Source organism: Malaclemys terrapin, chromosome 1 (assembly GCF_027887155.1).
Source record: "Malaclemys terrapin pileata isolate rMalTer1 chromosome 1, rMalTer1.hap1, whole genome shotgun sequence".
NCBI lineage: Eukaryota > Metazoa > Chordata > Testudines > Emydidae > Malaclemys > Malaclemys terrapin.
Window position 1 is genome coordinate 246,385,206 of NC_071505.1, and position 12,229 is coordinate 246,397,434.

Genomic DNA, 12,229 nt, shown 5'->3' on the forward strand with positions numbered 1-12,229 from the left:
ATTGTCCTTGGGTCTGGCTCCCAGCCCCTCTCCAACAGTTGAGGCTGTCTGGAGGTGCTGCCTTCCATGCCTTGCTCATCCACACCTCATTCATTCAACAGGGCAATTGTTTAAGAGTGGGGGGGGGGGGGGAGAGCTCTTGTTCTACTGCTAGCAAAAAGAAATTTTTCTTCTATCTTATTCTATCCTTAGGGGCTATAATATTATACCAAGAGTAATGCAAAGTTTCTAAATGAGGCTTTGATACAAAGTCCCATGAAAACAGAGGTCACATGTGGGTAGACCCGCCACAAGGTTATATGAAGAGGCACAATGTAAAGTCATATGAAAATTATCAGAGATTTATCTACACCATCCTCTTTCACTGGTATTGAACCAGCCAGTGCAGCCTAGAAAGTCAGCAAGAGTCGTAGGTTTGGCCAGGGCAGCCAAAAGATGCCTTTATTCAAGCCATCTTCTGAACAGCCTTGACTACCAGGACTCCTGTAGAACCTTGGAGCCCCCTACCCAGGTTGAACCTATGAAGGCGGTGATGTCAGGAATGGTCTAGTTAATACTTAGCCCTGTCTTAAATGCAGGGGACTGGACTAGAGGACCTACTGAGGTCCCTTCCAATCCTATGATTCTATGGAATGAACAATGCCTGCCCTTACCTGGGGAGAGGAATCCTTGTCTGGGGTGCAGCAGCCCACTTGGGTGCAAGGGGGTAATACCCATCCCCACTGCACTCACTGTGATGACTCAATCTGAAAAAGGGTAGTTTAAATGCAAACAGCTGTCTTAATGCAACATTCTGGATGAGCTTCTAATTGCACAAAGCTCAGAGTACCAAGTTACATAAAGTACAAAGCCAGAGGAATATAGCAGGACAAAACGTAACAGGATTATGTAAATTATGACTATGACAGGACCTGATTCTCCTCTCACATGTTTGACAGTAATGTAACTGCACTACTTTCAAGTTGAGTTACTCATGATTTATGCTGATGGAAGTGAGGTCAGGATAAGGCCGACACACATTAACTGACATCTTCCATGGGCTCCAAGCGTAAATTACCCCAATTTATACTCGTATGCCCATATAACAATGTAACATATGCCAATTTGGACATGACGTATGAACTTGCCCCACACTGTGCTGTAACCAGGAGTCTCAGCAATTTATGGTGTGGAGGAAGTTAGTCAAGGAAGACTGGAAGTTATGAAAGGGGGAAATTTCTGGGTAGAAGGAAGTGGGTGGGTCAGGGTGACAAGTACAGAAGCCCAGAGCTACTTATATATAAAGAAAGCTTCCTACTAGCTTCCCCATTGCCGTTCCTTTGATAGCATCACTCCAGGGACTAGTTGTCATCCATTGCAACATGTGGGCAAAGGTATTGCTTTGTTTTTCTGCATTTTAAGTCTGTCTCTTCATTTTAACCTTTTGTATCTTTGCTGTACATTCTTCAGTAGGCTCATGTGGGGCTTGTAGTTCATCTGCTTTAGGTTTCTTGTGTTATTTAACAAAGAAAAGAAAAGATGGAGAAAATCACACAGATTTGATACACAAGTGTATTCCTTCTTCGTTCCATCAATATATTAGCCAGAGTGAATCCTGTTATTCCGAGACATGGATTTCTGAGAAGATAGTGGGTAAGAGGAGTAATCAGGGAGCTGCGGCTGTTGGGGGATTTTGCTCTGTTGGTGTAATGGGGAATTCTGCTCAACTGAATGATTTAATCATTATGCTGTAAATTAGACCCATCTTGGAAAACAAGGAACCCTAATCAGAAATATTTTTTGCAGCGTTATATTTCACCTTTCCTTTTTAAAGTATTTTTTAATGACTATAACTCTTGGGGAAGGTACCAGGGTGACAGCCCTGGTGAATGACGTACGCTATTTATTCTCAAAACATCAGGTCCCCAGAGACAGCAGCAATGGAAGCCCATCCACAACACCCTCACAATGTCAGTCCTTTTCTGGAAAGAACACCTCGAGGGTTGAAAAGTGTCTGTGCATTTTATCACTGGTCTTTTCTACTACAACTGACCAATAGGGTCTCAATTCCTACCAACTGTCATGATGGTTTCTGTGATACAGACAATTGGCCTCCAAGATCTGGACTGATACCACCAAACTAGTTTCACATCTATCTGGTAGTTATAGCCCCGGTTACCAGAGTATCTGAGCATCTCACTATCTTTAATGCATTTATCCTCACAACACCCTTGTAAGGTAAGGAAGTGCTATTCATCCCAATTTACAGATGGGGAACTGGAGCACAGAGAGACTAAGGCCCAGATTTTTAAAGGTATTGAGATATTGCTCTGCTCAGCATTACAAGGTCCAAGTGACTTAGGGTCTGTCTATACTGCAGCCAACATTGTAAATTCTAATTCAGGCAGCCATGTGTGCACTAGCTTCCATCGCACTCTATCTGTGGCAGTGTGGGCAGCTGGGTATAGGAGGAACCATGAAGAGCATCTGTCCCTCTGATAAAGTGCATTTTTTCAGAACTATTGATCCCGCTCTGAAAAGTATACATCGTAATGTGAGAATTTCTGTCTGAAGTACTGTAATAGCATTGAGATGCTATTGACCCAATGGCTCGTGATGGGCAGCTGCACCTCCATGCCAAGACCTCTTGTATCACCCAAGGTTCTATCCTCACCCCAATCCAAGTTAACACTGGGGGGAGATTCTGAGGTGTCACTGATTTCAGTGCCAGCAATAGCTGGATGAAGCCAATCTCTGCTTGGGATGTTGAAGGAAATGCAAACAACTCCTACCTCTCCCAGTGCTAGAACCAGATTAACACCTGAATTAAGACTGAAACTAAACCTGGGCAAGATAGAGATGATGGGCTGGAACCTCCACTCTGCTTATGCAGTGCAACGTGAACTTAGACAGCCTAGAGAAACCCCCTGGAGAATTTGCTAGGTGTAGGGAGAATCTCCAGCTGGTATAAAGCAGGCAGAGGGGGCTTTACTTTCTCCGGCACAGGCTCTACCACCCACTATGACACTTCCTCCACCAAAGCTGCATTGTCTGGCGTAAATGGAGGAGGGGCCATGTTGTGGGCAGGGAGAGGGTGTGTTGGCTGAGGGCAGGTAAGGCGTAGGGCAAAGGGAACGAAGGGGTCAGGTGAGGAGATATGCTGGAGTGAGGTGCTGTTGCACCTGATTCTCTGTTAAAGTTACTCCCCCTGCAGCCTAAAGTTATGCCAGGGTTGGACAGAGCAAAATCAGGGAGCTGACATCAGATCCCTGTCAGCCCCCCCCTCCACCCCACCCCCAGTCTGTCCTGCACCTGAGCTTTGCTTGGGCACAGGGGAGAATTGAACCCATTTCTGGGATGGGGGGGGGGAGGGAATATTTTGAAGAACCAGCCAACATCATAATCTCACCCTCAATTGAAAGGTCTACCCTAAAGATGGCACGCAGGTTTACAGACTCTCTGTTATTAGATGCACAAAGACCAACAACTACTAGAAATTCCTCCTTCCATCTAAAGCTAGCCAAGCAACTATGTTCTAGTTTGACAGATGCAGACTTGACCACAGTGATTTATGCAATCACAACTGGTTCTCTTAACCACTCTGGTGCACTGAGAATGAAAGCAGGGTCCTCATCACCTCAAGGATTAAATTTCTATTTCGTCTCCATAACTTCCCCACAATAAAACCCATCACCCAATAAAAATAACTAACTAAAGGATATGAAAGGGACAAGGTGGGTGAGGTAATATCTTTTATTTGGCCAACTTCTGTTGGTGAAAGAAATGAGCTTTTGAGCTCCACAGAGCTCTGCAAAACTTTCACAAACAGAAGTTGGTCTAATAAAAGATATTACCTCCCCCAACCTTGTCTCTATTATCCTGGGACATACATGCCTACAACAACACTGCAAACATACATTGAAGTTTGACAATGAGAGAAAGAAGGAAGCAAGAATGGGTGTTGGAAGTAAGAATACTTACTGGAAAAGAGGGGAAGTGAATCAAAGCTCAGCTATCTTAAACCTTTGGTTGACTTTATGTAATTTGTGTAAGTCAGTCATCTACAAAGTGATGGAGCAATATAAATTATTGGTGAGTAAAGCCAGAACATTAAAAGTGCCATATTTTAGACTTGAAAGAATAAAAGCAAAACAATTTAGTAGAAATAAAATGTTGGAGTTTTTTAATGTTTTCTTTTAAATTAAGATCTCTATTTTTTCCCCAGACCGTCACTGAAAATTTTGCTAATGTTATCCATGGTTTGAAAGCGAGCCACCTGACAGATCTAGTCATTCAGAGAAGCAAACGGATGATCCTGGATACTCTGGGAGTGGGGCTGCTGGGTACCAGCACGGAGGTCTTCCACAAAGTTATACAATACAGTAAAGTAAGATCTTTGAACTTCACATTATAGAAAAGTTGTGGCTAAAAGAAAATTGAGGAAAAAGTAAATTTAAGATATTAAGGAAAAATTCCCAGTGGTGAGCTCTATTAGATAGTGGAATAGTTCCCTTGGAGGTAGAGAAGCTCCATTGCTTGAGTTACTTAAACTTACGCTGGACAAAGCACTAGAAAGTATGCTATATGGTAAATCCCTGCACAGAAAGCAGAGCCTGGGAGTTGTGGCCGGTGGAGCTTGATGGAGAAGATACCAATGACTAAAGACACTATGGAGGCACAGAATTTACATACTGATGGCCCTGGCCTCCTGTGATCCCCTGAGATCTACAGGGTAGAGGGGTAGGTCCCACGGTTTAGTTTGCAGGACAGCAAACTTTCTCACCACATCTCCTGATTGAACACTGTAGTGGAGTCACAATGAGGCAACATTCTTGGGGATTTCCTCTCCCATGGGAGGGTGCAAATTCAGTCCCAAAAGATCAGATTCTGATGTTAGTTACAGCAGCATGGATGCAGATTAACTACATTACTAAAACTAACTCCATTACCAAAATATTCTATTACCTTCAAGGAAATTACTCTGCATGTAATTTGGTAATCTGGTGTTACTGTGATCAAAATCTGGCCCTATGTTTCTGCACCCTTCGGTTATTCTGATTATTCCACGGATTTAATCTCAACAGCTGGTAAAGATAATTCCCTTGTAAATAATGAAAACAGTAAGAGTGAGGCACAATGTATTGTCTTATGCTTGAGCTCAGTATTTTGCAGTAAATGATATCAAATTACTCCCAGATCTACCGTTCAGATGCATCCAGCACGGTTTGGGGTCACTCGGATTTCAGACTTCCTCCTCTGTATGCGGCTTTTGTGAATGGAGTAGCTGTAAGAAACATCTTCTTTCTCTATTCTACATCTGCTTTTATATGCTATATGCAGTGATATTTTACATTTATTTTCACTACATTTGTTAATTTACTTCATCCTTGTGGCTGATGCCAGATTTACAGCCACTATAAAACACCCCTAGACTGTCCTACCAATGTGCCTCAACTTTATTCCAGGGACCAATTTTTAAGGGTGAAATAGGATACTTCGTTGTCCATCTTATGACACTTATTATTGTGGTAGTATGTAGGGGCCATAAGCAAAGGTGAGGACCCCCATTGTGCTAGGCACTGTACTTACATGTCACAAAAAAAAAAAAATCTAGCTCCCATTGATTTCAATGAGACCTAGATTTCACACACAGCAGGCAATAATATAGAAATACATTATACACACACTGTATCATAACAATCACAAATATATACAAGAAAATATTCTAATCTTCAGTCACACATGTTGAGAAAAACTATATATTTTGTACATACTTCATTTTATCAATAAGTAATGATTGGCTCCTCAGAAATTTAGCCCAAATTCAGACCCAATCTGAAGTTAATGGCATTCCACTTATACCAGATTTGAATTAGACCTATTTTGAATTATACAAAGCTAGTGAAGGTGCCAGTCTGGGGAAATGGTATATTAGGAATGCCCAAACTAGTGTGACAATCAGGTCATAAGTCAAATCAGACCTCTCATTTCAAATGGAGGAAAAATTATTTTTGAAATGACACTTAGCACCTCTAATGGTCTAGGAGGTATTCAAGTCTGACAGTTAATACATTCAGAATGTCCAAATCCTATATATGATAATTCCTCATGCCTCAAGGTCATAGGTCAAACATAAGACCTCACTGAACATCAAAGGAAAATTGCTTTACCAGTAGCATAAGGTATAACCTTCAGCTCCCATTAGGACAGGATGTTTTCATAGCTGACCTCAAAACTCTTCAGGGCAGGAACAGTGTCTACTTCTGTTTGTACAGCATGTAACACAACAAGTACCTGACAGGCTCTCTGTGTTACCATAATGATAGGGGGCATTGGTAGTGACCCCTGTATTTGGATTGCCTGACATATTCCATTATAAAAGATTCTTGCCACCTTTCTTGAAATGGGCTAATACAGCCTTTGTCTGCAGCAGGCCTTTGGAATGTGGCAAGGTAATAGCCCGCAAGCAAGAGAAGTGTCTTTTGTCCCTTAAATTCTGTCCAGGTTTTGCTGAGATATAAATTATTAAAAACATCCTTTCCCTGTGTGGCTGAAGTTCCTGAGGGAAAACTTTGGCAACCTGCCAGAATAATAACTGAAGACACAAACATTCTAAAGTACAGGACTCATGCTGCCGCTAAAGCAGCAGCAACAGCGCAAACTGTACCTGGGAATACCTGTGAGCTGCCAGGGCAGCTGGAATGGGGTTGAGGAACCAGGCCAGACTGCGTTGGACCCTCCCCTCCTCAGCCCCAAATGCCCCATGGATGCAGCACATGACCCTACGGGGCTAGTGGCCCATCCTAACTCTGGGATAACAGCCTTCTCCTGATACCAGCTGTTGCTCAAGTGGTAGAAATCTGTTGTGAGGGGCTGAAATCCCACTGATTATACAAGTTGGGGAGGTTGCTACAGTTACACATAGCAGGTTTTTTTCACCTTTTCCCCAGACCTAAGCAATTACATAGAAAAGGCTACATTGTTTAGAATGCAAAGCCAAGCATTCATGAGCTAGGAGATGCCAGATTACAGTTGCCCATGCCATTTTAATTCTAGCCTTTATTCATAAACATGATACAGTCTTTCAGTGCATGGTCACATATTATTCTCCTACTAAAACTCTGCCTCCTTCAGTGCACAGAATGAATTCACAAAGGGACAGAAATACGATTGCACAAGGCAACTGTAAATCTGACATTTCCTAACTTTCAAGTGTTTTGAAACTGAAATAATATTCTTTTGGTATGTAATATAAATATTACATAAATAATGTCTGCATTCATAAGCCTACTTCTGTTGTCACTTAGGGCTGGTCTACACTAGAAACATTTTACCGGCATAGCTATGTCAGTTAGGGTTGTGAGTTTTTATAGATATACCAGTATAAGCTCTAGTGTGCAAGTAGTTATATGTGGAGTCCATCCCTATACTTATACAGCTTATTTCACTTCCTGAACCAAAATAAGCTATGCCAGTATAAGTAATTTTATACCGGTATAACTATGCCCTCACAAAGATTTTTTTTTTTTCTGCTTAAATTATACCCATATATTTAAACCGGCAAAGCTTTCTAGAGTAGACAAGCCTGTAGAGTTATATTGCTTTAAAGCTGTTGAAATCAAGCCCCCTCTCTGCAATATATATATATATATATATTCTCATTTTTCATGATCATTTTTGTGCATAGCTCAATAAAAAGAAAGCATAAGTAAAAATAAAGATTATCCTGAAAGAAAATTAAATTCTTCAATGTTTATATATATTTAGTTAAAATCTTTTCATTTGGGATTAGCTGATCTTGTCAAGACAGACAGTGAATCTCTGATTACAAATCGAGGCCTCTCGCTTTCCCACAAGGTTCACTCAATGGATTTTGATGATACATGGCATCCAGCCACACACCCATCTGGCGCTGTGCTTCCTGCTCTGCTTGCTCTATCAGAAGTCCTGCCTCAAAAGCAAAAATTCTCTGGCCTCGACCTGCTCTTAGCTTTCAACGTAGGGATTGAAGTACAAGGCAGACTTATGCGCTTTTCCAATGAAGCCAGCAATGTTCCAAAAAGGTATGTAAAAGATATTTGAAATATAGTATTTGGGTTGAATGGAGATGCTATATTTATTCATTTTTTAATATAATTAAGACTAAGAGGTGAAAGCAATGCTCATTTCCAATCTCCAATTACTCTATCAGAAACTTCTCCCGAACTGCCTTTTTGTGACACTTTTTTCAAAGTCTGAATAAATTAATTTCTTTCATAGCTAGAGACAACTGGCCACTATCATCTATTCCACTTCAGGATTCAAAGTCATGAAAGTTGCACAGCTAATCTCATTTTCTATGCAGTTCCATCCAGAAATTCAAAAAAAGAATTGAAGCCAACCTTTAAAAACAAAACAAAACAAAAACACTCTATTGTAATTTTTGCCTTTTTGAAGCACAATAAATGGCATTGTCTTTTTAGTGTGGGGGCACTGTTTGCTGTGCAGTCAGTGTGACATTTGAAAAGACTCCATTAGCCTTTATATTGATTCAAAATGGTGAAAAAAGAACGATGCTGGGGAGGGGGGATCTCAGTCTGTCGGTTTTAATCGGACATGGGAATGCATCTGATCAGGTCTTAATATGCAAACAGAAGACCATCGCTTGCTCCCACAAATGAGGATTCATCTCTCCCTAGGACAAACCTTGGGCTCAGTATAATCCCAGAGTAAACAGGCTATAGACTGAAGATGGCCTCAAAGCAGTTCAGGGACAAAAAAATTCCCTTCCACCAGGATTTACGCTTTGCTGTTGCTACCACAGCCTTAGAGTTCTCTTGCTGCTCACTACACACGGAGTAGGAGAGATAGTGATATATGATAAAGCAGTCACAAAGGGCCACATTCATGCAGGTACTTAGGTGTTGGCCCTATGCACTGGGCTATTGGTATTCTGGACACAGATGGACACACTTTTTCATGAGAGATCCAAGCCTGTAGGCATGTTCTGAGAATGCCTACAGAATTGGACCCCATTGGCAAGATTGGATGAGGGGACAGACCTAGCTTGAGAAGTCTGCTTCAGTGCCTTGGGGCTTCTGCTTGCACTAGGGCTCCATGCAGCTAATTAGCTGTTGGTGGTGTCAGGACTTAGTTGGTTTTTCACATGCCTGTCAGTGCTAATTCAGATGCCTGCAACGTAAGTTGGCATCTGAGCACAGTTTTTTTAAGAATGCCAGTGGTCCTCAATTTTGGTTAGATGCCTAAAGAGGCAGCTAGCCACCTCAGTACCTTGGTGAATCTAGTCCAAAGCCATTAAGCCTGCCCTAAAGACTTTTGTGTTCTTCCACCCCACAACAGAACTGCACTCATTCCACTGTGTTTGAAGGTTCTGAAGAGCTTTGCCTCTGCATTAATAATAATAATATACAGCATTTTGGTTCAACATCTAGGCAAAACAGGAGCTTCTCTGGAGTTAGGGACTGGACCCTGAGCTTTTAAATATATGTTGATTTATGGTCTGATCCAACTCTTACTGATGTTAGTGGGAGTTGGGTGAGGCGATTACAGTGAGTTATTTCCTAAAATTCATGTCTCTCCCTCTGAAATCTGGTAATGAAGAGCTGTTTTTTGTTTTCTCAGGTTTCATCCACCAGCTGTGGTTGGTACCATAGGGAGTGCGGCAGCTACTGCTAAATTGTTAGCATTTGATCAGTTTAAATGTAAAGCAGCTTTGGCTGTTGCTGCTTCTTATGCAGGTGCCCCAATGGCTAATGCAGCAACACAAACCAAACCCCTCCACATTGGCAATGCAGCTAGGCATGGCCTGGAAGCAGCTTGCTTAGCGTCACTGAGCCTTCAAGGAAACAAACAGATCTTGGACATGGAGTCAGGGTTGGGTGCTTTTTATACAGACTATACCCCCCGGTTTCTGCCAACTTTACAATCTTATTCCTGGCTCTTGGATCAACAAGACGTGGCCATCAAGCGCTTTCCTGCTCATCTTGGAACACACTGGGTGGCAGATGCAGCCTCTTCACTGAGGAAGCACCTCGTGGAGAGTGATGACTTAGTCCCCATTAGTAGAATTAAGAGAATTGTTGTCAAAGTCCCAGATGTTAGATACGTGAACAGACCTTTCCCTAACTCTGAACACGAAGCCCGGCATTCTTTCCAGTTTGCTGCATGCTCTGCTCTGCTGGACGGCAGTATCTCCGTTCAGTCATTCAGTGATCAGAACATTTCTAGGCCAGAGTTAAAGGAGCTGCTCAGCAAAACGAAGCTAGAGCATCCTGCTGATAACAAGCCTAGCTTTGATAACCTTTATTGCGAGGTGAATGTCACTCTTCAGGACGGTAAGGTGTTTAGTGAACGCTGCGATACATTCTATGGACATTGGAGGAAACCCTTGAGTACAGAAGACCTGAAGAAAAAGTTTCACTCCAATGCTTCCAGCGTGCTCTCCGTGGAAGCTACAGAAGGCATTATAGAGACTGTAGATAATTTAGAAAAAGTAGAAGACTGTTTTGTGTTAAGTGCATTTCTAAAAGGGACCCAGTCAACCAAAGTACTTTCAAAAATGTGCTTACCTTGAAAAACAGACATTTATTGACAAACATCCTCATAGTTACTCCTATGCGCTTAAAACAAATCAGGAATAGAAAACTCCTATCATATTGCACTCCTGTAACGTGAGCAGCATTTTAAGTCCAATATTGTGGCTCAAGTTACAAAGATTGTGTTCTGCTGTAGCTGTGCCTTGCCCCTGGCTGGAAGGAAGATCCTGTGCTGGCAGTGTCCCCCTTGATTATCCTTATACCATTAGTAGAAAAGTGTTGTCTGCAGGCTCCACAGAGTACACTGCTGCTGTGGGATTCCTGTTACCAAGTTCTCTGCTATCCTGGTGCCAGAAACAAAAGCCTCTTCCTAAATATCTTGCTTCTATCAGAGGATTTGGTAGTGCAGACCTGAATTTTGGAGGGATAGGGCAGTGACTGCTTCTGGGAGGGAAGCAGTTGACAGAAGGTCAGGTAGAGAATAAGCAATTTATAGCTAAAATATATAAAAATTCTATCTATGCCAAAAGAAAAACCCAAGACACCAAAGTTGGTGCTTTGTATTCTCCAAGAAACATCGCTATTTCCCCATTAAACTTGGTCTTTGTATAAGCCGGGTTGACAATCACATCAATGGTAAACAATAAGATACCTCTTTAGTTTCCATATTTGGCTGCTCTAAAAACATAAGGACTCACTTTTGACAATCTGTTTCTTACTGTAGCTGAAAATTACACTCCTGTTTCGCAGGTATGTGGCGCTGGCTCTTTGTAACTCTGAGGTTGCCTTCACTATACCTTCCCTAACATCAGTCAAGTCACATTTCTCCAGCTGCAGTGTAGCTGACCAGACTTGTTAAGGAATGTATCCTTACGATGCTTCCCTTGTCATTCATTGTCAGTACACAAGACTTGCATCATTGACAGGGACTGCCTAATCTGTCATTACAGGAAAGTTTTAGAGGGGGGTTTTACTTTTAAAAGGACACAATCAAGATTTAAATATTTTAAATTAACATAACACCGCTACTCATACATCCTTGCACATTTTATACTGAAGTCTATCAAATCAGATTTGTCTTTCTCCCATACAGAAATGTACATTTTAAGTCAGTGACTGTGACAATGCAGGCAGATGGATAAGATCTTGGTTCATGTGCTTAACAGAGCTTGTGCTTTACTGAAGAAGTCATGTGCACCATCTGTTTTCTGCTTTAAGGGACTAATTTGCATAGTTGAGGATCTAAAAATAGGCATCTAGAGCTGTATTTAGGTACCTGTAATAGCATTTGAGTCTAGATTGCATATTTAGGTATCTACATTTTAAAATCAGGCTAGTTTAGGAGGAATGTTTGATACGCTCTTCATGTTACTGTTACATCTTGAAAAAGGCGTGGATGTTAATGTGTCTGTAGTAATACAACTTTTAAAAGCTGTAACTATTTGTATGATTTTACTAAATATAACAACACTTTCTGTGATGTTTAAATTTTATATATGAGCTATTTCTTCATAGGGGCAGATCTCTTCCACCCCTCAGCCACTTTCATATCCAGCCTGCACTGATCACTCACGATGTTATGCCTTTTGGAATTAAAGCCTGTGTTTAAGTAGATTTTGTTATGGTAGACAGAGGCCTTTCAGCACAGCTACCACCACATTAGAATCTAATCACTTATTATACTAAAAGAATGACCAGCTTCTGTGTATCTACAG

At 41.5% G+C, this 12,229-nt stretch overlaps 1 protein-coding gene across 1 annotated transcript; it reads left to right on the top strand.

Annotated features, from left to right (window-relative positions):
• The first annotated feature begins 664 nt into the window (after window positions 1-664).
• On the top strand, window positions 665-11,993 carry ACOD1 (aconitate decarboxylase 1). Its single transcript, XM_054011526.1, has 5 exons — window positions 665-1,373; window positions 4,205-4,366; window positions 5,176-5,265; window positions 7,837-8,042; window positions 9,601-11,993. The coding sequence occupies exons 1-5, from the start codon at window positions 1,362-1,364 to the stop codon at window positions 10,550-10,552; spliced, it is 1,422 nt and encodes a 473-aa protein (XP_053867501.1). The 5' UTR covers window positions 665-1,361; the 3' UTR covers window positions 10,553-11,993.
• Window positions 11,994-12,229: the final 236 nt, after the last annotated feature.